The 27,556-nt window shown below is 45.3% G+C and overlaps 2 protein-coding genes and 1 long non-coding RNA gene across 5 annotated transcripts in view; 1 reads left to right on the forward strand and 2 right to left on the reverse strand.

The window, feature by feature from the left end:
• The window catches only part of LOC135259323 (rootletin-like), a 28,962-nt gene extending 9,723 nt beyond the window's left edge, over positions 1–19,239 (reverse strand). For 2 of the 3 annotated variants that reach the window (XM_064343558.1, XM_064343561.1), the window contains exons 1-19: positions 17,359–19,239; positions 16,398–16,564; positions 15,892–16,036; positions 14,631–15,353; positions 12,437–12,569; positions 11,978–12,117; positions 9,718–11,673; positions 9,208–9,315; positions 8,842–8,997; positions 8,489–8,539; positions 8,234–8,350; positions 7,992–8,114; positions 7,571–7,627; positions 6,708–6,893; positions 5,963–6,011; positions 4,229–4,362; positions 3,503–3,751; positions 2,208–2,634; positions 944–1,074 (exon numbers count right to left, since the gene is read on the reverse strand). In XM_064343558.1, coding sequence (XP_064199628.1) covers positions 944–1,074; positions 2,208–2,634; positions 3,503–3,751; positions 4,229–4,362; positions 5,963–6,011; positions 6,708–6,893; positions 7,571–7,627; positions 7,992–8,114; positions 8,234–8,350; positions 8,489–8,539; positions 8,842–8,997; positions 9,208–9,315; positions 9,718–11,673; positions 11,978–12,117; positions 12,437–12,569; positions 14,631–15,353; positions 15,892–16,036; positions 16,398–16,564; positions 17,359–18,951 — 6,645 coding nt within the window. In that variant the 5' untranslated portion in view covers positions 18,952–19,239. The remainder of the gene's footprint in view (positions 1–943; positions 1,075–2,207; positions 2,635–3,502; positions 3,752–4,228; positions 4,363–5,962; positions 6,012–6,707; positions 6,894–7,570; positions 7,628–7,991; positions 8,115–8,233; positions 8,351–8,488; positions 8,540–8,841; positions 8,998–9,207; positions 9,316–9,717; positions 11,674–11,977; positions 12,118–12,436; positions 12,570–14,630; positions 15,354–15,891; positions 16,037–16,397; positions 16,565–17,358) is intronic. The other variant, XM_064343560.1, reaches the window with a different exon arrangement.
• jakmip1 (janus kinase and microtubule interacting protein 1) overlaps positions 19,227–27,556 on the reverse strand; it is a 66,941-nt gene continuing 58,611 nt past the window's right edge. Inside the window, exons 15-22 of the mRNA XM_064343575.1 lie at positions 27,097–27,150; positions 26,452–26,517; positions 24,787–24,855; positions 24,032–24,109; positions 22,508–22,711; positions 20,483–20,548; positions 19,767–19,842; positions 19,227–19,346 (exon numbers count right to left, since the gene is read on the reverse strand). Of these exons, the coding sequence (XP_064199645.1) occupies positions 19,792–19,842; positions 20,483–20,548; positions 22,508–22,711; positions 24,032–24,109; positions 24,787–24,855; positions 26,452–26,517; positions 27,097–27,150 (588 nt within the window). The 3' untranslated portion in view covers positions 19,227–19,346; positions 19,767–19,791. The remainder of the gene's footprint in view (positions 19,347–19,766; positions 19,843–20,482; positions 20,549–22,507; positions 22,712–24,031; positions 24,110–24,786; positions 24,856–26,451; positions 26,518–27,096; positions 27,151–27,556) is intronic.
• On the forward strand, positions 20,868–27,103 carry LOC135259332 (uncharacterized). The gene is made up of 3 exons (XR_010331238.1): positions 20,868–21,944; positions 24,802–24,930; positions 26,873–27,103. It is a non-coding gene; the product is annotated as an uncharacterized LOC135259332 (long non-coding RNA).

Below are 27,556 nucleotides of genomic sequence, written 5' to 3' on the forward strand. Positions count from 1 at the left end.
TTTATTTCAATCTACTGTTCTTTATCTAAATGCATTTGTTATACTTACACTGCTTTTTACAAACCAGGGAAAGTCAAAATTAGAAAGAGTCCACTTAACCACTTACCCTTTTCACCACTTGCATTAAAATTGTTAAATACATGCAGTTATTGCACATCCGACGGCAGACATGCAGTATTTTAAACGCAGGTGATCAATTGAAAATGTTGACTGGCAGTTCCAAAAGTGAACAAGTCACCAGAGTTTGCGGATGCCAGCGTCCGTGGTTCTGTTGAGCAAACATAGCCGGGCGAAAAGTGCGAACGGACAGACAGCGATGCCACAGTGGAGGGTGGCGAGCAAGCTGTCGCCTGCTTTCTCACTCCTTCAGTCATAAATGAGATGTGTCACTCCTTCTGTGCCACCATCTGTTCGCCCTCGTGGGTGGCAGTCCAGAGGAGTGGGCATGAGGTGGCTTGGGCCGTCACCAAATCTGACCCAGAGCCCACAGCGACTCGCTTGTCATTTTTTTAATGTAGCGATAGCTGGACGCGAGTGACCGTCATGCGATCTCACATACTTTTCTTAATGCATACAGCTGGTGCAGCAGGGCATGTGCTTATAAATAGACTGCAGCTGGTGAGAACTGGATGCCCTCGTTTTGTTGGCTAACCTACCTGTGCGTTAAATTTTAGGTGAAAAAAGTCACAGCTCCTTAAAACTCTGTAAAAACTGGACTGCTCTACATTTCATGTTCGGGCAGATCTCAGTACTGCTTCTGTACAGACCACGCCCAAACAGCACGCCCAGCCACTGGCGATTGCCACCAAAGAGAAAGGTTTTGGGCTGACGAAGTGGCCTTCCTTCCATGCTAAAGGTGCGGTTATTGTACATTCAACAGAAATCAGGGAAAGGCTGCCACCATAAATCTGTAAAACGAGACAAATAAGAAGATTCCACCTACCCTATATCCATACACGAAGGTGCCATTACTGCAGCCTAGTTCATCAAGTGGTGGTCTATCCCAGCCAATCATCAGGCTGCTTTGGCCCACTGTCTTTATGACGTCCAATGACCCCACTGCTGCAGGAGGTTCTGCGGGCAGGACAAAAAAGCCACCTGTGACATCACTCCCAATGGCCAGAACACATACACCGTGTAGACTTTGATGACCAAAATTGCAAAACCTTCATATGAAATATATGCAATGCTACGATACCTTTTTGTGTCTCTCTATTTTCCGTATATGCATTCCAATTTGCAGGCTAAGACTTTTTAGACAAATGCTTGGAAATTAATTAAAAAATGGGCAAACTCAACACCGGACTTAAAAGCGATATCCTCCCTAATATTGACAGAATTTAACATGCTGTCTGATTCAATCTCAGATACGAAATCCTAAATTGTAACACTGCAATAAATTCTACCAAATTAAAGCAACTAATGCATTTAGTAACAATTGTGCATGGTTGTCTCCCACGTGCAGTGAAATCTGAATCTGGAAAAGGCAAATCACTCACTAGTCATCAAGCTGATTTCATCAAACCTAGCGGTCAAACGACCGATTGAACAAACAAAAATCTAAAACTAATTTCAGAAACAGTAAACAAATAGCACGTTGCTGATTACACCAGCTAAAGAATCAGGCTATACATATTTTCTACAAAACAGAAAATTACAGATCAGTACCTGAGTAAAAAGATTTAATGATCCATCCACATCTGAACGCACTAAACTAAAAATCTGCCAAATGTGTAAATTACAGATCCCCACATAAATGACTAAACTACAGACAAATCCCCAGGTAAAAGACCTAATTACAGATTCATCCTAAAAACCTCACACCTTAATAATACTGAGAACACACAATGCTGCTCTCTAACACAGAAAATAGATCCAGACAGAATTCACATTCTGCAGACAACAAAATATGGTAGTATAAAAATCATATTTATGAAATTGGAGAACTGTCTTTTTAATCACTTCTGGTAGAACCCAGCTGGCTTTGAGATGTCAGTAAGGTAGAGACGATATGGTTCATATGTTTTTAATAGTCTGAGTTTGGACACATTTTCCAGCGGGCTATGAACACATTACTGAAACTGTAACAGTTTCATACATGAGACTGATAAGCAGCATAAATGCCAATGAGACACTAAGCATCAATGTTTGTGGTTGTGAGAGGGAAAAAGTAAAAACTATCCTTTTAAAAAATGGCCTTTTTGTACCTTGTTTTGCTCTTGCTGATCTAGCCTCTGTAAAGAGGGTGTTGGAGAAGCCGCCTCTGACATCTCTGTCCTGGCTGTTCGGCGGTGGCAGATCAGAGAGACCGCTGTGGGTGGCTGGTGAGGAGGTGCTGCAGGAGGCTGGTGAGGAGGTGCAGACTCTGGAGGGACAGGTGTTGTTCAGCACCACGGCAGTGTCTCTCACGGCCCTCCTGGCCAGGTCCCCAAACTCGCTCCCCCTGGCCTGCGGCTGGTCCTCCTCCTGTTCCTGTTCAGGCCCCTCCTCTCCCCTTTTCCAGCAGAGATGGGTGCGCCTTGCAGGCTCCGGTGGCTCAGAGAAGTCCGACAAAGTGCCCGGGGGTGGACACGGGGGGGCTAATGGACCGCGAACCATCTCAACGTTCGAATTTGGTCCAGCTGAGGAGACAACCTGGCCAGGAGGCAGAATGGGAGGGAAGGGGGTTTAAAAAAAGAAGACATTTGTAATTGGGAGAATTATGAGTTCACCCAAGTACGACACAAGCAATAATCAGTCGTGAGCAGCCTGTGATGGAAGACAATGGGAAGAGGAATATCACTGCATCGTGCCCGTAATAGGAAACAAATGCACCGTCATCAATCATGTTTCCCCAGAGGACTTCCCAATGACAGAGATCAGGTGGTCACTTCAGACAAATTATATACTTCACAATGACATCTACAGAACATAATTCCCAGATCATCAAAATGACTTCCCACCTGTGCTCCATAGCCTCTAAATATGTGTACAATAATCAGTTCTGTGTAAAGTAATTAATCCAGGTGGTTTGAGATGAATTCAGTTGGCTTGATGTAATTGGCCTGTCAGGCCACGGGACAGAATTTCTACTTTTTGTTTTTGAATTACATTTAGTGTCCCAAAAACCAGGTCATTTGTAGTGACAGCATTTGAAAAAAATATAGATTAAACTTTGTAGAGGTTTTTTTATGACAAAGTTGGAACTGAACCAGAAACAAACCACATTCAGATAGTGCTGGATGTAAGGTCTGATAACATTTCCTGTTTTTTTGCCACCATATTAAAACCACTATGTGTGTTCATAAAATAGTTTGATATGGAGCCTCATATGATAACACTATGTGATGTTTGCGTCCACAATGTATGTAGTAAAAAATAGGAATCCAACAAAGCATGACTAATACTACAAGGAATTGTACATAGAGTGGGTAGTAGTCATTTTAAGTGTTACATGTGCTCAGACTCAAATGTGTTGGCACCAAGGCATTTTTGCATGTGTTTTTGGCGAGCGTGTTGATACCTGATAATTGCTGAAGTGGGACTGCTGAAGTTGCTGATGCAAACTGATGATCTTCTCAGGACTGGACAGCTTTGAGCTTGAACCACTACAACTGCCAGCTGAGGGGAGAACTTGATTGTTCAGGTCCTCCCTCTCCTCTATAAAAGATGCAGGAACCAGCCCAGCCTCCCCCTTCACTTCTGCGTGGTACAGCCCACGGCTGTCCGGAACCCCAGTTACTTGGACTGCGTCGCCAGCAGACAACGGGAGCTTAAGTAATTACAACAAATACAATTAACACTAGATCTGAATTTCCAATGCTTAAACTCAAAATATGATCAGATGACCAGATTATACTGCATTATTAGTTTAGTAATATTTAGTTTAAGTTATTTTGTATTCTTGACTGAATTAGACTTTGTTGCATTGCATATTGCACAATGACTGGCCTATGGCAAAGGTTTCTTCCAATGTACAACTAACACTGAAATAAGAGCGATAATTAACTTTGATAGCATTTTGTACTGAAATGCATTTAATGGATGGCCGATAATTATTAATGGATGCTATATGGCAGTGGTAACCAACCCTGTTTCTGGAGATCTACTATCCTGTAGGACCCTGATATGGCACACCAGTATCTTAGCAACGCAATGAGATCTCTAGCGGTTGAATAAGGTATGCTTTGTAAGGGCGGGGGCAGCTATATACCAGGGCATGGGGGGGGGGGGGGGTAGTAACACTCACTGTAGGCAGCATTGTTTGGGGCATTTCTGGAGAGGGGCAGTAGTCAGCCTTGGCGACACACAGCCTGAAACTGAGTGACGTGTCCACGTCAGACAGACCCCCCCGGCGGCAAGGCAGAGAGTGCTGAACAGAACCTGAGGTACACAGCACAACAAGCAGTGGTGTCACAAGAAACTACATTACCCATGATGCTATTGGGGTCACAAAAGACATCACAGTTTTGAGGCCACATGCTATTTCCTATGACGAGAGTGACTATAGCCGCGTTTCCACCGCAGGAACTATACCCCGGAACTAGGAACCTTTTGAGGAACTCAGTGCGTTTCCACCGCAGGAACTAGGGTCTAAATTTAGTTCTGGGGGCTTTGTTTTACCCCCCAAAACGTTCCTGCTCGGGGGGTAGTACTTTCCGAAAGTACAGGAACCTTTTGGGTGGAGCTTGCAGCGCTGAACATTTCTGATTGGTCGAGTACTCGTAGCATTTGTGTTGTATTTATTTTCCGCCATTACCCGCCATGTTTGAAAATATGCAGCGGCAAACCAATTTATTTTCATAATAACTTCAAATCAAACTTGTATGTTATGCGGCGCAGTAGCCTACTTTTGGTTATAGCCTGTTAACGTCTTGGAATTATAACGTGTGCTCTTCTGTTCTTTTCTTGCTTTAGTATTCGTTTTATAAAATGCTAAGCATTCGTGCTGGGACAGCATATTACGTAGGCTACCAAAACATTCAAACGGATTAATTCGGTTGCTGAATATTTTCTTCCGGATTTTCTTTGTTAGCCCGTTGTAATTGACTCAAAACGTTTGATACAGTTATGTGAGGTATGCGGTAGTTCTGCATAATTAACATTGGTGATCCAGTACAAGCAAACTGGAAATCACCTTCCGCACTTTTTATCCGGGTAAAATAACAGGTTAATTCTAGTAATCTTCCCTTTAGCTTTTTCAGACTGCCGTAATTTTACTCAATTTTACTACCATTTTTCAATTCCACGAAAAGACCAGGAAGACTATGGACTCATTTATGGTGCATGGTTCGCATCTGGAGGGCACACTTCGCTGCTCGGCTAGCAGTAACTTCGAAGGAAAGCAAACGGTGGCTGTACCACTACTAATTTACATTTTCACGCAAGTCCGAGTTTTCGTTCTATTCTTGTCATTTTGCGATTAGCCTATATGGAATTGACGACGAGAAAGTAATAAAACAGCAAATTGTTTACAACGTGTGCATGTTTTCTTCTGTTAATGAATGTGTTTGAGGGGATATATGAAAATCAATAAATACAAAAGTAACCATATATAGTCATTGTTGGTAACCCGTTGTATATAAGTGGAATAAACCCCTCCGGGCTGTCCCGGTTATTAGAAAATAATGTAGGCTACTTCGGTGGTAGTATGGGGTTACAGAAGAAATCATATGACAGATGGACCGACGACAACGTCAGTGGGCTAATTTGTCTAATCTTCGCGGTACTTTAGACCCCGGTGGAAACGCAGACAACCATTGGCTGAAGGAACCTTTTAGTTCCTGGTAAAGTAGTTCCTGGGACTGAAAGTTCCGGGTAATTTTGGTGGAAACGCGGCTTATGCTGCCTGATTGTGTGCTGTGGTAACACAACCCAAATTACTAGCCAGTTTGCTGACGTTATTTGTTGATTGGGGCAATACAGAAGAACCTTAATAAACTGGTGCTAATGAGTTTATGCTCTCATGTAAGTGTATACTTACCTTCTTCCTCTTTTGTCTTTCTAGCCTCCCATAAATTTCTGCAAGCTTCCTGAAATAAGTAAAACAACACAAGCTGAAGATGAGGTACCACAATAACAATCTAAACTGCTGAAGTGGAAAAATAACAGATAGACCCTTTCAATAACCAATATGTATGCGTTATATTTGAATCAGAAGGAAATACAATGATTGCTTTATACCATGTGAAAAGCGATATAATTAACATTTATGACTTCTCATTTGGTATTCCATGACAGGCTCAAAGCTGTCCTCGCCACGTGCATTGCACATTGTACATGATGCTCCCCCAAGGCCCAGGATCTATTTCAACACCCTACCGAAACCATGTTTTCATTTTTATCAGTGTTTAACATCGACTAATTTCATTTGATGACTTGGTTTCATTCACTGCACAAATGCATTTGCAGTAATTAGAGCAAAATACATTTGTAATGAACAGCTGGTCTCAGGGTGCAACCGCATTAGCTGCCTCCCTGCTCAGTTCCCGTCAGCAATTCAATTAGCAGTTTGCTTGAACTGTGCTTTCTTTGATGCATGCGGTAGGTGTGCATTACCTATTTGCTATCTTTGCAGCTAAAATAATTCAGATGGAGTCTGAATTTAACATTTAACAATTACATACGTCAAGGTGTGAAAGTGTACGTGTGTATGTGTGCATGCAGGCCAGTCAGTGTTTGTTTCTGGTGTGTATGTGTGTGCGTGTGTGTGTGTGTGTGTGTGTTACCTGTGTTCTATTTGCTGCAGGTAAGAAGGCGCTGGAATACTCCAGGAGTGCTGTGTCATTGACCAGGTCTTCTGCTTCCTGTGTCAGAGCACAGTCTATGCAGCCGTACCTGCGCAGGGTCCGAATCATCTGGACAATCAGGCTATTTCGCTCCTGGCACTTCTGCACCACATAAGACAGCTTGGCCTGTCAATCAAGACCAGAGAATCAAGTCAGTGCACAACACAAGTGCTTCTGCATAAAAACACTTAGAAGAGGTCACAATAAATCAACCAGTTACTAAACAAATCAACCAGCCAGCCAACTAACAAATCAACACAATCAACCAATCAGCATGCAGAGCAGCATAGCCAATTAGTGATCACACAGAGGGGAGTAATCATAAATTAATACAAGCAATAAAGTAGGGAAATAAGCTGTTTTAATTGGTTGATTGACCACATATCCCACCTCTTAAGGACACACACCAACTCAAAAAATCCTTTCATGTGATTATTTTGTTATACAAAATGGGCCAGATATTCAAACATAGTCTGTAAATATACACATAAATATAGAATCTTCTAATGTTCAACAGTAGGAATAAGACTGGAGTCATGTCCCTTGAATTGTACTTGTACCATTGAGTAAAGAATTTAACTCAAATCTCTTCAGTAAACATATGACTCCATAAAATGAATATGAAAAAATGTGTTGATCTTGAATTTATATGCGTACTTTCTAAACTAATAAATGCCAAGACTGTCATTGTTTCAGTGTGACCCATATCATGTTTTAATTACAGTTTGGACATATTTGACATTTAACATATTATTTGATATTCACTTTTATATCTAAGTATCATCCTAGCATTAAACCCATACCTTCAAAGGAGCGATATCTAAATCCATCTGGGTTTTCTTCTGTAGGAGCTCATCAAACTAAAATCGACAAATTAATATTACTATCATTATTATTCATTAATTAACAGTACCTACATGTGTTATATATTACTGTTCATTTGCAATTATATAATTAGTCTGTACTGTGACAAAGGAACATTCATTAGATTCATGGCAGAGAAAAAATCATTAACCCCACATAAAAGCTGCATGATGATTTGCATAGTGGTATATTAATTGCAGCAGTTCTCTCTTGCACACTGCCTGCAGACAGCAGTAATCACTCATTCTGACAGAAATAGTGTTACAGTTTGTAGTCCTAAAACTCTCATGGTGTAGTCACAAAACAGTATCACAGGTCAGTTCTTTTAGAAGAGTGTCCCCTTCTGTCCGAGGGTGTTACCTGCTGTCTGATGTCATCATAGCGCGCCTGCAGGGCCCTGACAGTGTCACTCTTGTCCTCCAGTTTTCCCTGCTGGCTCTTCAGGGCCTCAATCTCTGCTCTCAGCTCATTCTCCACAGCCGACTGGTGATGATATCACATGACTGTTACTGCTGGAACACCGTGACTTGAACAAGCTATTACAGTGAGCTTAAAGGAAGATGACTGAATGTAGTGGATGAAGGCCCTTTTTTCTCACACACCTTGGCTTTGAGTTGTGATTGCAGGAGTGTCAGCTGCTCCTCCTGCTGGCACTTGACAGAAACAGTATCACTCCGTCCCCTCTCGAGTTCTGCCATTCTGCCCCTCACCTCAACAATCTGAAACACACAGGGATTAATTCATATAGCATTAAAATCACCATACACCTCAGATATATGACACAACAAAATTATTCAAAAAACATAAACTTGCTATACCAGTCTGAATCATATCTACAACATTCACTAACCATTGACCTCATCTCTCTTCACCAATACTGTTTCCTCATCACGGCTTTGGAATACTTGCTTCATAGTTTTAAAAAAAACAAACAAGATATTTATTTATCTTCCCTTGTGATGAACGAATCATTAGTATTTATGCTTTGGGAATATAAAAATAATAACCACAAGTATTATATTTTTCAGTAGTTCAGAGTTGACTCAGATGTCTGCCACCTCAGATTTGATAAAGCAGACCATGCAGACTAACCTCTTCCCCCATAACAATGGACTATATGCAGGTGGTTCATCGAATCTACCCAGTTTCACTGATTTAAGAGGTCACGTGGACCAGAGCACAGAGCCCGTCACAGTCCGGAGGTCCGTACCTCTTCTTTCAGCCTGTCATTTTTCCTCTTCATCTCCTCCGCCTCTTTCACACACTCTCTCATTCTCTTGGCTTCATTCACAGCCTGTGAGGCCTTCTTCTCTGCCTCCTCTCCTTTGGCTTCTGCCAGACCCAGCTCACGGTACCACTTCTGTGCCTGCAGGACACAGAGGCATTCTCAGTGAATGCCCTATGCTCTATGAGCAGACACATGGGCATTCTGCGTAAATGTTCTATGCTCTATAAGGAGGTTACAGCCAAAAACAAACTGCTGGGACATATAGCATGCCTATATACTGTTGAAACACAGACCTGGCTCGTGGTGTGAATAACAGCAACATGGGTAGAAGGATTCGGGAATGCCCACCTCTGCCTTGGTTTTCTCCAGCTCCTCCTTATAGTGCTTCAGGTCTGTTGCCATAGTTTCCAGCTCCTTTTGAAGATTGCTGTCTTCTCCCAGTGCACTTGACTGCTCCTGAAAGGAGAATTTATGAGTATTTTTCAAAATATCACACAATAACTGAAAAGTATGAGCAGACAGCAAGCAGCTGCCCATTTTACAATGTGTTTACAATATTATGTATTTTAATTGCATTGTAAGCTTTGTTGTCTACTTTATAAGGGTCACAATCTCAAATACAAAGAACACAGATTATCAATGAAATCACAAGTTTTCCTACAACATATCATAGGAATAACTGGTCAAAAAGGTCTTTCTATCTGGCAACATTAAATGGGACATGAAGAGTCTATTTAGTCCAGTTCTGCAAGGTGGCATCTCTTACAATCACTCTATATGATCCCTATGTTCATAATGTCCATGCAGCTAACTAACAGTGTTTTTTTTTTTTTTTACAGCAGGGATATTCATATTCACCTGAAAGGTACTCCCCAGACTGACAGTTTTATAAGAGAAGACTGTGGCTTGACTCCTCTGAGTGATTTCAGGGGCCATTTTGTGTCTTGGCGACAGCGTGGAGTCCTCTGGCTTTAATTCTTTTGGCATTTCCTGCTTGCTTGGCTCAAATCTGTGTACCGCACTGTCACCTCCTGGTGCGTCTTTGGCCATTTGAAGCTCCCTGCCTTTTGGAGCCAAAGAATTTGCATCTCTGCTCGCCTCTTGCCCTGTTTTTGCCTCTAGCATCTGGATTTGTTTGGACAAGGCCTGATTTTCCCTCCTCAGAGAATCCGCCTCCTCGCGAAGCTGAGCTTCTCTCTCTGAGACTTCCCTCCCTCTCTCCTCCAGGGCTACTGTTTTCTCCGAGAGGTCTTTATTCTTCTCGTCGAGGGTTTGGCTCTCTCTCTCCCGCTGCTCCAGGAGGTCCACGTGCTGGGTCCGGAGGAGGTCTGCCTCCCCCTGCAGCCGGGTCCTCTCCTGCTGCACGCAGGCCAGCTGCTGCTTCGCGTCTTCCTGCTCCCGAAGCTGTGCTGAGACAGCCTCGTTCGCCTCCCTCAGAGCCAGGAGGTCCCGCTGGGAGGCCGCGTGTGCCTCCCGGAGCGTGGCCGCCTCTCTGGCGCCGGCGTCCCGCTGGGCCTGCAGGTCAGAGATCATCTCAGAGCTGATCTTCAGTGCCTCCTGCTGCTCCTCCACCTTCCGGGCAAGGGCGCCGTTACTCCGGCTGAGCCCCTCCAGCCTGGCCGAGAGGTCCTGCTTCGCCCCCTCCAGGCCGTCCCTCTCCGCCCGGGCCTGCTGCAGCTCTGCCTCCTGCCCGGAGGCCAGGCAGGAGAGCCGCTGGGCCTCCTCGCGCAGCTCTGCGGCCATTTGAGAGTCCAGCTGCCGTTCAGAACCCAGCCTGTCCACAAGCTCCTGCAGCCGCGCCCTTTCAGCCTGTGCATGCGACAGAACCTCCCTGCTCTCTTCCAAACTTGCCTTCAGACGGGTACTCTCCTCTGGCCCTGGGGCGATGGAGCTGCAGCTCGGGTCCTCCTGGTTGCTGTTCCCCTTCTCCTGCACGGTGTCCTGGAGCTCCATGATGACGTTCAGGTCCTCCTCGGTCTTGCACTGGAGGAATGCGATCTGTTCGTTCTTCTCCCGCAGGGCTTCCTGCAGCTCCAGGACCACATTCAGGTCGTCGTCCGTCTTCTGCTGGAGCTCAGCGATGGTGCGGCCCTGCTGGCCGTTCTCCTCCTCCAGGCGGCTCACGTCGCGCTCCTGCAGGGAGATCTGCAGCCGGAGCTGGGCCAGCTCCCTCTCGTAGTCCTCCTCCAGCCTGGCGATCTGCTCCAGCAGCTCCTCGTTGCGCCGGCCCAGGACCTTGTTCTCCTGCCTCCAGTTGTTTTTCAGGGTCTCCAGCTGCAGGTCCCCCCTTTCCCCCGCTGACGCCTCCCGACCCTCGAAGGACCCTCCCGCCTGGCTCATTTTCAGTCTGGCAATCTCCTCGGACGCCCTCTGCAGGGACTCCTCTTTGCTGTGAAGGACCCTCTCCATCTCCTTTTTGTTGTTTTGGAGACTCTCCACCTCGGATTCCAGGCTCAGGAGTGTTTCTTTCAGGGAATTATTTGTTTGCTCACTTGGAGGTTTGAAAGTCCCAAAGGAGTAGGAACGGAAAGAACGTTCAGTGTTGGCTGTGTCACTGTTGCCAGGGTTACAGTCCACTTCTATGGTTTTGGTCACTAGCGATATAAGGTTTGTGTTCTGGTTCCTGAGCCCACAGAGGCTCAGCAGGTCAGGCTGAGACTGAATGACTATGGTCTCCTTATGTTTGGACAGGATGACTGCTTCTGGCTGCAAGCTCTCTACTGCCCCCTCTCTGTTAGCAGGCAGAGGTGTGCTCTCACATTCCAGCACAGGTAGTCTGCACTGGGACTCCATCTGTTTAAGGGTTTGTTTGACCTGTGGGGAAAAAAACCTTGTAAATACAACCAGCTCTTCATCACGGTGTGTTCCTTAATTCCTCACACTGCTAGAGCACATCTGAAGTTTACATGTCAGCTTGCACTATAAATATAACACTCCAGAGAACATTAAGAACTGATCCAGTATGGAAAACTAAAAAACCAAAAAATGAGGAACACTAGTTTTATACAAAAGAACAAGGCACTAAAGCTGGTTTTGACAATGAGTCAGTGTGAAAACGCTTGCATCCACATTATGAGTTGGGTCATAAAATGGCAACCCTGTAGTGCTGGGACTGTACCTGTTCCAGCCCTCCACAGCGCATGGCCTGCATGATCTCCACTACATCCCAGGAGTTGCTCTCCAGCAGGGGGAAGAAGGAGCCCTCCAGCAGCCCCCCACATGAGCATCGTGATGACCCCACCAAATGGGGGATCAGCTCTGTCAACACACAAGGCACATTCAAACACAGATGCGCACACATTTGCATAAATATGTACCTGTGCACATGTACATTTCCTGTTTGCATTATCTATTGCGGTGATAATGAAGGCACATGTAGGAACACATCACTGAGTGCATACTGCAGAAACTGAGTACTGTTATAAGAATAGACATCAGCACTTTTCTTGCTGTCTTTTCGTTCTCTTCACTTTGTTACACAGTTTTAATCACATACTCAGTCCTGCCAGTCCTAGTTCTCTATGTAATTGTATTGCAGTGTGTACCGGAGGTGTAAGAGGGGACGGGTGTTACGCACTGGCGACGGCGATGGCCTCTCGTATGCAGTGCGTTACGGAGGGGGTCTGCGCAGCTTTGTTCTTGGCCGGGGGGTCCAGCAGGACCTCCTGTCTCGACTGAAGCTTGTCCTCTCCGAGCAGCACACACCCCATCTGTAAGGTCCAGAAGCACACAGTAAACCACAGCATTCATCACCAAAACCCCCTTTCCTACTGGCCCAACACTCCTACTCTACCTGTTATAGGGACAGTAACTACAGAAAGAGAATAACTCACAAGTGACCATAATTATGATTACGGTGATGGGTGTAATTGTATTATTGTTTTTATTATTAAAAGCTGGATTTGACCAACAATTGCAAGGGGAAATAGTATCTCAGTCACCTCACCAGTGCGTCGCACACACACAAATACAAAAGATACAAAATATGATCACCCGCATAAACTCACATGCTCACACACATGCATGCAGGGTCACAAAGAGGTAACAGTGAGATTAGTGAAGTCTCAGTAGACCCTCTACAGTTAATCAGATCAACATTCCTGCATGGTATTGGACTCTGAACCCATAATCCACTCTGCACATACCTACAACATGTGCCTAATCTCTAGCAGCACGCTTAACAGAAAACTACTGTAGAAAATCTCCCTTTGATTTAGTGTCAGATGAAAACATTTTCACTCTCACTTGTACACCAGTATTAATCTACAGTGAAATCATTTCACTGACTGGCCACAATGTGCCAAGCAGGACCTCCAGGGTCCTCTGAACAGCTGAACAGCAACACCGCTCCTCCTCTAAAAAAACACAACTTCCTGGTGGATCCTGCTGACGTCACTCCATCTGCTGCTTCCTGTCCGTTGCTGTCACCACCTCCTGCAGCTCCTGTTCTCTCTGTCTCTCTGTCACTCCACTCCACGTCTGCTCCTGCTGTCCCTGCTTCTCTCCTGTAAATCCCTCTCCCTCTCCCTCTCTCCTCTCTCCACTGTCCACCCTCCGTTTGTGCAACCCTGCATACCTTCTGTACAGACTGGATGATCACCACGCACTGATTAAAACGATGTCTGGGAAAGGAAGTGCAGATCTCTCAGAGCTTTCTGTATTGCTGATGTTAGCAGTAGTCACCCAGCCTTGGGGGGACAGTATACTTCCTTTATTGTGATGCAGCAAAAATGTGCAAATCTGTATTGACCTAGGACTGTGAGAAAGACGTGATCATTACCTCACTCTCCACAGCACTGCTTTCTCCCTCCCTCTCTTCCTCCCTCTCTCCCCCACCATTTCCCCCTCCATCTGTCTCTCTCTCTCCATCCCTCTACTTCTCTCTCACTCTCTCTCCCCCATCTGTCTGTCTGGCTCTCTCCATCTCTCTCCCTCTCTTTCTCCCTCTCTCTCCCCCCATTCATCTGTCTTGCTCTGTCTCCATCCCTCTACCTCTCCTTCTCTCTTGCTCTCTCCCTATCATTCTCTCTCCTTCTCCTTCTCTCATTGTTTATCATTGTTTTTCAGGGTGTGCCAGACTTCAACCTCTGTAATTTTTTTTGGGAAGTTTATTTCGAGGACTGAGGGAAACATTCACAAGTAAAACTTTTATCCTCGGTTTCCCATACTAATAAAGAGCAAAGAGCCAGCTCATTAATTTCAATTTGGGGCAAGAAAAAATGGGAGCTTATACAAATAAGAAAAATATGATTGAATGGATCTTTGTGACTTTTTTCATATGAGCTTGGCTTTTAGTTATATTGTTTCTTTGTTTTTATTTATGATATGTCATTGGTGTGTTGAGAGTGGAAATAACAGATGGTTAAAATCTCTGTCTCTCTCTCTCTCTCTCTCGCTTTCTCCCTCCCTCCCTCCCTCCCTCTCTCCCAGAATCTGCTCCCTGTGTTAAACAGCAGTTAACATGCCAGAATCACCTGCCACACATTTGTATGGCAGAGCAGAGCTGAGACTCCCAGCTCACAGTCTGCTTCCACTTCACAGTCCTCTTCTACAGCAGCGCTGATGAGCACTGAACAAAACAAACCCATCTGACACCATCTGCTGTCAAGGCTGATTTTTTCTCTTTAGAATATTTTAAGGAACAGTTCAAATAAAAAAGGAAATATTCATTAATCATACGAAAAGCTGTGATATCGTGTGACTGTGGATGGTGACCTCTGACCCTTCTGAGGCCGTGCACTGTGATGCAGCAGGTGTTTTATGGGACTCACCGAGTCAGTGCTGTCCACTGGCCCCAGGTCCTGGGGTCCAGGCTCTGTCCTGCAGGGAGTGGGTGGGGTGGGGCTTGGGTCAGGGTTTGGGGCGGGGTTTGGGGTGGGGCCAGGGTCCGTGAGCCGGTTCGTGATCTGCAGGCCCCCCCGGAGGCGCTCGTTCTCCTCAGCCAGCTCCTCCACCTCCTCCAGCAGCGCGCTCTCGGACAGCTTCAGCTGGTGTATGCGGGAGCGGAAGTCCTCCAGCTTGTGGGAGAGGAACTCCACGTTGTCCTCCGCGTCCTGAAGGCCCTCCCTCAGCGCCCTGCGCTCGGCAAGCCCCGCCTCCTCCCGCCCCAGCAGCTCCCGGAGGTCCGCCTGCAGCCTGCCGACGAAGCTCTTCAGCCGCCCCTCGTTCCCAGAGCCTCCCTCCTCTTCCTCCTCTTCAACCTCCTGCTCCTCCTCCGGGGGCGGGGCTACCACGGGGCCCCGCCTCTCCAGCTCTGTCCGCAGCTGTGCGGCGGAGGCCGTCAGGTCGATGACCTGGCGCTCCAGCTGGAAGACCCGCCCCTCCAGGCTCTGCTCGCGCTCCTTAGAGAAGCCCAGTTTCAGCTGCAGCTTCTGCTTGTAGTGCTCAAAGTATTCCGACTGCCTCTTCATCTCCTCCTCCTTCGCCCTCATCTGGTTCTGACAGCGGTGGAGCCTCTCCTTCCACACCCTGTCACACCTCTCTTTATCCAGCGCCTGGGAACAGGAAGTTAACAACTGCACTCAGGTGTGAACAGGAAGTAGACATTTTCTACACTCGACCACATCGCTTTTTGTCCAAAATCAGCAAATGGGAAGCCTATCAATTCAACATAGCTGCCTACAAATTCAACATAGCTACACAGTATGCATGATCTCATGCAGAAAATGCTTTAATGCATTAATAGCTTATGGTATGGCTCTAAATACAATTTGAAACCATGTCATTTTCATATTTTTATTTTTGTGAATCTTCTTAAGATAAGGATTAGAAATTACCAATAATTTCATTATATCAGGATTAATGCACAAAGAAGAAGGTTTGGAAAGTTTTTCTGATTGTTTGTGTCTGCAAAACATGTCCGAATAACAAACAGAGTTCTTTTGGGAAGCTCAGTACAATATGTATCAATGGACATGCATATAGCATCTATTGTAATATGATCCAACTGGATAAAGTATTCATATCAGCCTTTCAGGACCTATAGGGACACACATCCATCATCTGTGTGTGTGTGTCCTCTGCAGCTCTCACCATGCTGCGGACCTCCTCTCTGAGCATGTGCAGCTTCTCTTCCTGTCTCTGCCGAGGGGCGGCTTGACGGAGGGAGTCAGACCTGGCCGTGAGGTCATTCACCTTCACCAGCAGGTTCCTCTCCGACACCTCCAGCTCTTTAATCCTGAGGAAAAACACCTTACAGCGGTCAGCCCTGCTGTGCAATGTACTTACTGTACATACATAGGTATTATGTACAGTAGCATTAGCAAAGCACATCTTCATACATTATGCTTACTGCTTGGCTCATTGCTATTTTTTTGGACATTGCCTGCAAGCCCTCTGAGGGAAAAACAACACAAAATGTGCTTTAACTACTCAACTACTCATACTTAATATGAGCTCAAGTACTCATTACTTAGGACTAAATTCTAAAAAGCCACTGCAGACCACTGCTAACTTTATGCAAGAACAGCCTAGTTAAATTGTTACCACAGCATTATAATATTTAGTGTTGAGTAAGGAGTAATTTGTGTGGAAAGTACCTGTGCTGGAGGGCTGCCTCAGACTCCGTGAAGGTATTAATGTTATCCCTCAGGGTGTGTTCCAGAACCTTCACCCTCTTCGACAGCACCTGCAGTTCGGGGGTCACCTCCGCAGCGGGCTCCTCCGAGGCGGGGGTCGACCTCTCTCTCCGCGCCCGCCCCAGCTCCTGAAAAGACCCGGAGGCGTCGAGCCGAAACCGTGCGTTCACCGCCTCCCCCGAGCCGTCGCTCGGCTCCCTCACCCTCTCCCGCCCCGTGGTCGACTCCATGGCTCCGCCCGGATCGCCGCCCGACCCGTCGGACGCCCCATGTCCCTAGCCCCCAAAACTAGCGGAGACCTCGTGGTTCTAGCAGGCACAGCCCAGCCCCGCGGGCAACCCGTGAACCGGCTGTCGCGTTCGGTAAACGCGGGTCAATTATTCACGACTCAAAACAGCCAGCCACTGGCTCCACGGACATGAAATATGCATGAGCTGCTCTCATTTTACCCTCGCACTCCTCTGCACACAAACAGTGAGGGGTAATGGAGTAATTCTTACATGTACAGTGCATGTGTGTGTGTGTGCGTGTGTGTGCGTGTGTGTGTGTGTGTGTGAGAAAGTGTGTTATCCAACATGCTCTTCTTCCTTGGGGGGAAGGAGGATCACTTAGTAAAATGAGTTACTAAGACACATTTGTTCTGTAACCAACTGCAGTAAGAAATAAAAATGTAGCCAATGCATTACTCATCGCACGGGTGTTATGAAAACATGTACTGAAACTGCTGAGAAATTTCAAAAAATTATATTTGATTTTACAGAATTCAATACTAATTTGTTTGGAACAAAGTTAAACACATCTCATGACAGTTTATGATTGTTTCATTCTCTAACCGACAGAGCTAGCTGACATGCTCCACATGTTAGTTGTGCAAATGTTGTGGTGTGAGTGTTAGCGTTCTGAGGATGAAAAGATCGCTCACCTCTTTCAGCTGCTTGATTGTCATGTGAAGTGCAGCCTTCTCCTCCTGCAGCGCTCTGACGCTCTGCTCCACGGAGGTGAGCCGGGTCCTGGAGGCGCTAGGCGCCTGTCTCTCCCTGGCGAGGGTGTCCTCGGTGGAGGTGAGGAGCTGGGAGAGGTGCGCGAGCTCCACCTCCAGAGCCTGGTTTTTCTGCACGAGAGCGCCCTCTGCCTGCCTCAGCCGGCACCGCTCTTCCTCCAGCGCCTCCTGCGTCTGCCTCAGCTTCCTCTGCTCCTCCTCGGAGGCCTCCAGCTCCCTGCTCCTCTTCCTCAGCTGGGCCTCCAGGCCCTGGCGGTCGCTCAGCCAGGCGGCCTCCCTGTCAGACTGCTCCGAGGTCAGCCTCCGCAGGTCGGCCCAGAGGCTGGACGCCTCCCTCTCCTTGGCGGCCTCCAGAGCTTGCAGTTCGGAGTCCTTGGTTCTCAGCTTGGACTCGAGGCTAGCGCTGAGAGCCTCCAGCTGAGCGATGGTGCCTCTGAGCTGGGCGGCCTCTGTCCTCCACTCCCTCTCCTGCTGCTCCATGCCGGAGCCCCGGGCTCTCCAGCGGTGCACCTCCTCGCTCAGCTCCCGCTGCCGGGAGCCCAGCTCCTCGTTCCGCGCGGACAGCCGTCTCTGGGTCTCCTGCATCTCCCCCAGCAGTTGTTCCTGACCCCCCAGCCTGCCCTGCAGCTCCTCCACCGTCTCCTCCCGCAGTTCCAGAAGCTTCTCCAGACGGGCTACCCTGGAGCTTGAGCCATCCGTGTTTGGGGCAGGGCTCTCGTCTGTGGATCTGGCCTCCTGGCTGCTTTGGTAAACCACTTCCCGTCCCCTACCAGGTGAATCCGCTTCCTCTTTGGACCGGACAGGGTCCTCGAAGTCACCAGCAGCAGGATTTTTCCCGGGATTTTTCTCAGTTACCCCAGGATCCTCTACCCCGGAGCCCGCCCCGGCCAGCTCCTCCTCCAGCTGCTGAATGCGAGCCTCCAGCCTCCTCCTGCAGCGGGACATCTCCTCCATCCTCCGCACCATGTCCCCGTGCGCCTCCTCCAGCCGGGCCTGGACGGCGTCCCGCTCGGCGATCTCGCCCACCAGCGTCCGGATCTGCTCCTCGTGCTCCTCCTCGGAGGTCTCCCACTCCTGCTGCAGCTCCTCCACCTGGCTGTACCGCTCCTGCAGCCGCGCCTCCACCGCCTCCTTCTGCCGCAGCACCTCCTTCAGCCTGGCGCAGCGGGCCAGCAGGAGGTGCTCCTTCCGGGACTTCTCGGCCAGGCACCGGTCCAGCTGGGACACCCGCTGGCTCAGGTCCCGCTCCGCCACCTCTTTGTTTTTCAGGAGGCCCTCCAAGTCCGAGACCCTCTCCTTGAGGCACCGGGGTTCCCCGTCGACGTACGGGGTCTCCCCGTCTCCGATGCAGGAGTCCGGGGGCATGGCCTTCTCTCTCGCCTCCAGGCCGTCAAGCTGAAGCCTGCGCTCCACGGGACAGGCCACGCGTGGCCCCTCCGCTGTCTGCACTAAGACCCCCTCACGCCCTCTCTGTCCTTTCCCCAAATCTGACCCCACCCGGAGCTCGTCCTCCATCTTGAGGCTTCTGAAATGTGTCTGTTTTTATGTTATCATCGGGTTTTGCTCAACTTGTACAATTTGGTTCGTCGAGACTTCCAGCACAGAAAGATAGTCTCTTTAGGAACTTATAATTTTGTTTGTTCATTTTTAAAAAATTTTAATCACCACTGTTTGATTTGTTAAAGTCTTCAGAGATGTTATTTTGTTTTGACGGGTGATTCTTTCCAAAGAAAGTGCACAAATATAATTTCTAAAAGGCCATTAAGGATGTTTTTCTTCGAATAAAAAAAACAACGGTTTTAAAAAGTGCGTCCATTTGAAATGTGGAAAAAATCAACGTTTGACAGCTTAACAGAAAGACACGAGAGTGGTGACCACGGAACTCGTGTCCCCCGGGAGCGCTTCAGCACCTGGTGGCGGAGAACGTGGGCAGAGAAACAGACCCGGTCACTCCCCCCTCTGCCACGAATAGCTGCATAAATTAACTACAAGGGGGGAAATTAGCATTTGTCGGAGAACAATGCTCGCATACAAAGTAAACTCCCTGGGTTAATGACATTCCATAAATCCTAAAGGGCTCTGTGCATAGTACGGACAATAATCTGATATAATCCCGAAAAATGTGCATATAGTACTGGGCGCATACTTTTCACAAAATACATGTTTGTCTCAGGTTTAAGACTTCCTATTCCTTTTGAGCCCCTATTGTGGTGAGAAAAAGGTTTTTTTTTTTTTTAATTACATTGAAATTTTAGATTGTCACTGGCTTCTCCAGAATTGCATGACCACTTAAAAAAGACAAGTGATGAGAATAATGCTTGCGTGTTTACCTGCTGTTTGGCCATACTGGGGCAGTTAAGGCCAAAGAATAAAGGCTAAGGAGAAAAATAAAAAGAGGAACAAAAACTAAAAATAAGGTAAAATAATGAAGAATTTTCCAGGAATATGAAAGGCAGGTAGACAGGAGAGAAAAACGAGAAAAGTGTTACATCACTGCCCGAATGCAAGCACATTCAAATGCACTGCAACACGCAGTTCTAAAAAACACTGCACAGCACTAACAGACAAAACCTCTTCCCATTGCCATGACAACAGGAGAGACAAACATGGCACCAAACCTAACAAATCTCTTCTGTTAGCGTCAGTCCCTTAAACACAGCCTTGGCATCTGTGCCTCAGTGACAGTTTGTCACTGAGGCACAGCGACAGCAATGTCATATAATTGCAATACTTTGGCTGACCACGGTCCACTCAGCTGTCTCAACACAAACAAACCATTTCACAAATTTATCAATAAATTCATAACAGTGAACAGTACGAAAGGCAAGTTAGCAATAATCACTTCAAATCAGGTCTAGTGGAAGGAAGTGTTCCAAGCTTTGCGTTTTAATCATGTACTCATACTGTGGCAAGACAGAAAAACATCAATAAGACTTAACTAAAACTACTGTACAAACACAGGGCAACTGAAAGCTTGCAGTGCTTACTGAAAGCTTCCAGTCCACTCTCATGCATACTTCAAATTGAAAAAAAGGTGAAAAAATACCTTTTCTTCTATCTCCTTGATTTGTATTTTCTGGATTTCAATCCTATTCTCCAGCTCTCTTACTCTCTGTAACCCAAATCAAAGACAGGAAGTGGGGTAATCCAGTACAGCTCAGTCACTGCTCCATCCCGCTCTCTTTTGACAGAGGCAGAACCACTTCACACAATCTGTTTTTACAGCTAATTTAACTCAGGTAAAACACAGACGTGTGACTAAAAAAAGTTGTTCTGAAGCACTGAAATGACTGCTGTGTTCACATCCCATATATCGGACTGGCATGTGAACTGTGGCTGCCATGGCAACCAGCACTTCAGAACAATAGTGAATGACTCCTTCCTTGGGTCTGCAGGACTTGAGCAGATTTGCCTCCATCTTGTTGAGTATTAAGAAAATTTCAAGAGCAAAGCTTATACATTTTTTGCTTCCCTGTTTGTCGATTAATAACATATACCTTCGGAAAATAGATGAATTGATCTGGACAAGCATGTAATAAGTTCCCTTAACAGGGAAAAAATACAGTGACGGTTTCTACATAGCAAATAATGATTTAGAGCTTAAAATTCAATGAAGAGGCTTTTACCACAGGGAATCTGGTGAGGGTGGGTCATTTTTGACCCTGTGGACATGGAGCACATGTAAAATATGAAGACAACACGATAGTGAGACATGCTCAGCAAGGTTACACACAACAGCCTCCAGCATTGGCAGTTTTTCACAATGCTTCAAGGCAATATGAAACTTGCCTTAATACAGACGAATAAGGGGCTATGGAAACTAAACTTGAAGGTTACCTCTCAACCCTGGCGTTAAATCAACTTTTCTTAAACATCCTATTTGGTGAGGAATACTACTTTTGGTTTAATCAAACTATTGGCTGAATAAGGGACGTTGTCGCTGGTCTAGAAGGAGGACCAGCAAAAACTGCAGAGGAAAATCATATGGTTGAAATAATATTTTAACTTTTGTGACTTTCACTTTTGGCTCAGAACAGGCAACTCCAGATGCACTTTAAATGCGGACAGCCGGAGCAACGGCGAACAAATGTGCCATTGTTCAGGAAGGGTGCTGTTAATTGAGCCATAAATAATGACCGCTCTGGTTATTGGAGAGGTAAATCTATGACCGCAGTCCCGACGTTTATAACCCCCCAGCCAGCAATTTGACACCTCTATTCGAACAGGTAGCCTAGTTAGCTTCGCGGGAGACAATAATTGCGCGTCTCGCAGAAAAGCGACGTCAGGTTTTTTGGAATGGTAGGCAACTGCCCTGGGAATACGCCCTATTTAGGTCAATAAACACACGCGGAAACGAAAGGGAAAATACAACAGATTAAGTACGAGTGGATATTCGAGTTCTCAAAAACCGGGTTTGATCAACAGATAACATGTGGCTGCTTAATTCGTCTGACAGGTCCAGCGCATCGTTGGAACACAAATATCTAACGAAATTCCACGACTTTTCAGTAAGTTTTTTTTTCTTTCATATCAGCAACCTTGTATGCATTTCTTCTGTCAACGTTCAGGTTTTGCTGCAGGTAAGCACTTTAATTATGCCTGTCTGCATTACTATTAAATGTTAAATGGCTACACTGTCTTTTAAAATAGTTACTGAAAACATTAATGAAAATCAATTTGGAGTCTGTTGCCAGTTTTCTTCACGAACACAATCATATGTATAAGCGAGAATAACATGCTTATTCTTAGAATTACTTTTACCCTCAAATGACAAATAATTATTTGAGGAATAACCTGACATTTACTTTTGCCTTGGTCGGGTATACTGTAAGATAGTTGAAGTATTTGTTTAAGATCCTTCGTAGGCAAATTAGAAGACCAATATAAACATCTCACCACACATTATTGACCCTCTGTTTTTTAAAAAATAAAGCACTCTCCGCGAATGCGTCAACGTTATTTCACTTGCTCTAGCACACATTTCGTATGCAAAGAGTAGCACAGACTCCATTTAATGTCACCTCCCTGCGGGGATACTGCATCTTTTATGTATGCTCCTTGCGAAACTTACCTGCTGCGCCTGCTGCAAAAGCTCCATGCGCTCTTGCAAGATCTGACTGTCAAACTCGCGGCTCTGCCTGAGAATCTGCCTCCTCAGTTTCTCCACCGCTATCCTCAGTTCCTCCTGCTGCCTCTCTGTCAAAGACTCCCCCACTCCGCTCCCTGGGTCCTGCTGGAGCGCATTATACAGTGTGGCCTCCAACTCCTGGATTCTCTAGGATAATTTAAATTACATACAAACGTTGTAATCGCAAAACACAAAACAAAGGAGAAAAAAATCTTTTAAAATGAAGGTAACAGAAATCGCGGGCAAACAGCCATGCCGTCGCAGTTACAAAAACAAGGAACCTCGGAAAAAGTGAATAAATCATACACACAAACTTAAATACAAAAGTCAAACAAGTGCCGCGTACTGTCGTGGATAATAATCACCTACAGAAATGTGAGGCTTTAAAAGTGAAAACAAATTAACTGTGAGGTGAAAAATAAAACTGAACGTCAGATACAACTATTGTTCTAAAACTGATTGTTTTATTTATGTCCAGCCGTTTGTTAGCACCCGCGCTACAAATGCATCTCCTGGTATCTAAAAGCTCTAAAAAGGACCAAAGGTTAGCTGAAACGGCATAAGAAAATGTCCTGCAATGATCAACTCCAACGTTAAGATTTGATTAAATAACTGCGTGGCTGCAGTTGAGTGGGGTAGGATTTGTAAATGCTACCGAACCGTAAGAGCCAAGACGAATTTCCATAGCCAATTATCCAACCATAATCAAAATCTTTTTCTTTTTTTTTGCCTATAGTCGGCCTTGCAGAAACGGACATTGTTGTAAAAGATGCAGTATCCCTTGGATATACAAGCTAAGTCACACAAAAACACACATTTCATATTCAAACGACGGCTGCTTGATAGGCTAACATTTTTTAAAGACATTAATTAGTCAGTAACTGCTGGAAATAACTAATGTTGCCGCCCAAAATAAGTATTATACAGTACCATACTGTGTGGATTCCACTTGCTTGCTTCATGCTTGCTACAGTACATCAGATCTCCTTCTCGAATGTATTATTCATACAAGGGAGAGCAATGTGGCTTGTCCTTATTTGTATCGAAAAAATAAGCCAGCACTATTTTAACCTGATCTGCTTTTGTTATTTTAAACATTAACCTAGCTCTGACAATGTGTAAGAATGAAAATAATGTTTAACTTGCTCAAATCCATGACTCAAAAGCTGAAGACAAAGCATTGTGATTTAGCGCAGTAATACAATCACCCTGATTCACAAAGCAAGTATAGTACTGACTTTCCACAAGTGTATCTTTTGCCCATATTAGTACTTGGCAAGCTAAGTACCCAAGTGAGTACTTAGTAAAGTCTCGAGCAGATGGATCACAGTAACAAAACTGTATTCTCTGGAAAAGCAAGCAGGTCTGGTTCCAGTGATGGACAAGAAGTAAGAAACACTTTTAGTGAGTGTCTTCTCCCAGCATGCATTTCCAGTCACTGCTAAGCAACAGGGCTCCTCTCCCTACCATGTACGCCTGGTCCAGGGCCTGCTTCCGGTAGTCCAGTTCCTCCTCCAGGTAGCCCTTCTGTTTACTGAACAAGTCCTGACAGAAATAATGACATCACCTTGGTGTGAGTGTGCAGTTTGATACAATATGAAAATATGTTTTGTTCCATTTGGAGGTTTTTGTGTGTGTGGCACTCATAGGACAGTGTTTTTACTGAACAAATTTGAATATTAATCTTTTTTCATTATAAATTTTGAACGCCCAGTCCTACTTATTGATAAATAAAATACTTATTTATTAATTAATTGCCAGAATGTTCCGTGTCAATTCCGGAGGGCACACAGTGTGGTTAAGGAAAAGCAACTAGCAGGAGGATGTGGATGTGGAGGATGTGCTGTGCCTTAGACATGCATAGCCGGCTGCCGCCTCTTATCGATTAGTAAGCAGCAGATGGGGGGTGGTGCCAAGTAGTGGCTGCGTTTGTGGTGCGCAATAACACCGATCCCCACCATGATAAAAACAACCTGTTTCCTCACAAACGGACTGGAGCAACAAAGAAACAAAAAGCTCAGCCGGCAAACATAAAAAAAATCCATTTTCGCATTCACATCCATGCAATCTGTAGGAGCTGATGCAGCAAAAGCAGAAGCTCTTATACAGGCCACCTCAGCTGTGAAGCAGTCTTGGTGAAATGCAAGTTGTCCAGCCACTTTTTTTTGTTAGTGCGGGGAACAGGTGTAGCTCAATAAACTCAATTCATCACCACCCCTCACCTTTTCATTCTCCAGGTCAATCATCTTCTGCGTTAATGCTGCCTCGGTGCTGTCAATCTGTTTCAACCACTGGAGGGAGGGAGAGGCAGAGGGAGAGCAGAGGGAGGAGGAAACAGAGAAAAGCTGACAGGAAACCAGGAGGAGGTGTGACTGTAAATACAATGTGCATCTATAGGCTATAGTCATCTACAGAAGCCACATATTTCATGTATGGAGAATTAAGTGATGAATATACCAAATGTTAATAACTATTGGAACACAGATCAAGCATACCATCTTAGTTTAATCTTTTTTTTTTGAGGAAAGTGCTTAGTTTGGAGTCACACACTTTCAGCCATTCATTATTAGTAGCGACTACCACTGATCAATGACTGTTAACAGCTCACTGAATGTACTAGGCGGTGAGCAAACTTACAAGGCCACGACTTGCTAGTTAATTACACAACGCTATCGTGTTTGTAAGAAAGATGGGATGAATTGCATATGAATTGGGTATAAATCTGAGCAATTTTGTTCACACAATGTATTCCTACACCTTAATGACCACTGCATACACCTGTAAAAACTTTGCAAATGATTCATGTCAGTGAAAAAAATTTGGGCTGATGTCAAGATGTTACATGTGACATTAGAGAACAGCGTTTTGCATAACATATTTTATGATCCTGTAAAAACCGTACCATTTGCTAATGATTGACATATAAAGATGTTAAGCAATGCAACCGAGTTCACACTTGCTTCAAGAAGGCTTTAGGGATATACACTTAATATAGAATTTCCATTACTTTCAAAGAATAGCAGGGTATATGATATCTTTCTGTATCATTCCAGGATTCAGATATTTAGAGCATACTCTAGGACCGTGGAAACACTGTCTCGTAATGAAGTGCGTGAATCCTTGTGTCTAGAGTCTCTGTTTACATTGCTGTAGCATTGTAAATAACCACCCCTAAATAACGTTACATTAACATGAAGACAGTGTTGCATAAGGTGTGTTGTGCATGGGAAGCTTGACCACAGATGCATGTTTATTGCAGTACCAATAAATGCCACAGTAATGCAATGCAGGACATCTGCTGACCGAAGAGACTTGAAGAGATACATTGTGCATTACACAATTTATTCACTAGATGTCCCCACAACCTCAGTCAGTAACATAAAAAACAAGCAGTCTACCACAGGTGCACATCAAATGCAAATATGGTGGTAACCGACCATGTTCCTGGAGATCTACCATCCTGTAGGTTTTCATTCCAATCCTAACAAAGCGCACCTCATTCAACAGCTGGAGATCTTGTTGAGCACTAGTAGAGCCAGGTGTGCCTAATTACAGTTGAAATGAAAACCTACAGGATGATAGGTCCCTAGGAACAGGGTTGGTTACCGTTGCTCTATAGCCTGACTTCTCAATACCCATACTCAATAACAATAATTAAAAAACATTTTTTTGAAGAAAATTTGATTCAAAGCATTATAGTGGCTCCCATTTTAACACCACTTTCGCGAATAAACCTGCATTAGCAGTGAAAGGGGGGAGTGAAATAATAAATAAAAAAACATGACATGGTGGGTAAAAATAAGTCTTTATTCAAAACAGATGACAAACGGGACAGTTTGTGTGGGGAAATAGGTTTGAAGTATATCACTCTTTAAGTGGACCTTTACCTTTTCACAGAGAGAGAGCACTGTTCCTGCCTGTATCACAGCTACCTGCTCTTCATTGCGCAGGTTCTTGGGGGAAGCAGACAGAAGAAAAGAGTTTTTCCTCAGAGAATGACATGGTAGCGTTTAACTACAGAAACCTACTCAGAGATATGAGTTCATTTGAAAGCGCATAAAAGCCAACTAACCACTGTTGGAACCATAGACCGTATAAAAATAGGTTGGAACCTGAGGGACCAAACTTCTCCAGAGAATTAGCAGAACTGCTAACTGTTTTTCTTTAGCAAGTACTGACTTTACTTGTTTGTAAGAAGCTGTGCATTACCACCAACATCAAAGAAACATAAATAAACACACTGCAAACTCTAGCTTGGTAAGGTGTGCCATTGCAGAAAGTCTCCATATTGTGCTTTGTTTTGGACAGGAACACTTCTATCCGGACAGGAGCTCCTTGTGAACTATCATTCAGGACCAGACCTCTTGCTTTATAAGGCGCTGAAAAAAAAACACCAGGTCTTCCTGATTTAAAATTTGTTCCAGCTTCCATAGCAGCTTGTGGTCCTGTTTCCCCAAGCTGACAAGTAGCTATTCTAACAGTAAATCATTTATCATGCTTCTAGTAACTGTGAAAACAGAATAAAAACGTACCCCGTTGTCTCCCAGGATGTCTAGTTTCTTCATAAGCTCAGGAATGACTACATCCTAAAAAAATGACACACTGTAGCTTTAAAATGTTATGGTTCCACATGCAAGCTCCACAGAAAAAAGTACAATTCAAGTGTCCCACTTGAGATTCAAACCTGAAACTCTCTGGTTACGAGTTGTTCCCAAATTACAGTGTTGCGCTGCCATCTGGCTGTTCTAATCCATGAATGCACTGGACCATTAAATGCATTGCTGCCAAGTCTTACAAATTCATTACTAAAGCACTAGCTTACAGGATGAAGTGCAGTCAGCACCACCTTCACTAGGCCACATGGTGCCCTGCAGCACAGGGAGAGATGGGAGCAGGCGCACACCATGGCCACTAGATGTCAGTGCAGTAACACTGGATTATACTTGCAATGTGAGGGTGACCCTGCCTCAGTGCAGCCACTAAAAAAAGAAA

The sequence above is a fragment of the Anguilla rostrata genome, chromosome 7 (assembly GCF_018555375.3).
Source record: "Anguilla rostrata isolate EN2019 chromosome 7, ASM1855537v3, whole genome shotgun sequence".
Taxonomy (NCBI): Eukaryota; Metazoa; Chordata; class Actinopteri; order Anguilliformes; family Anguillidae; genus Anguilla; species Anguilla rostrata.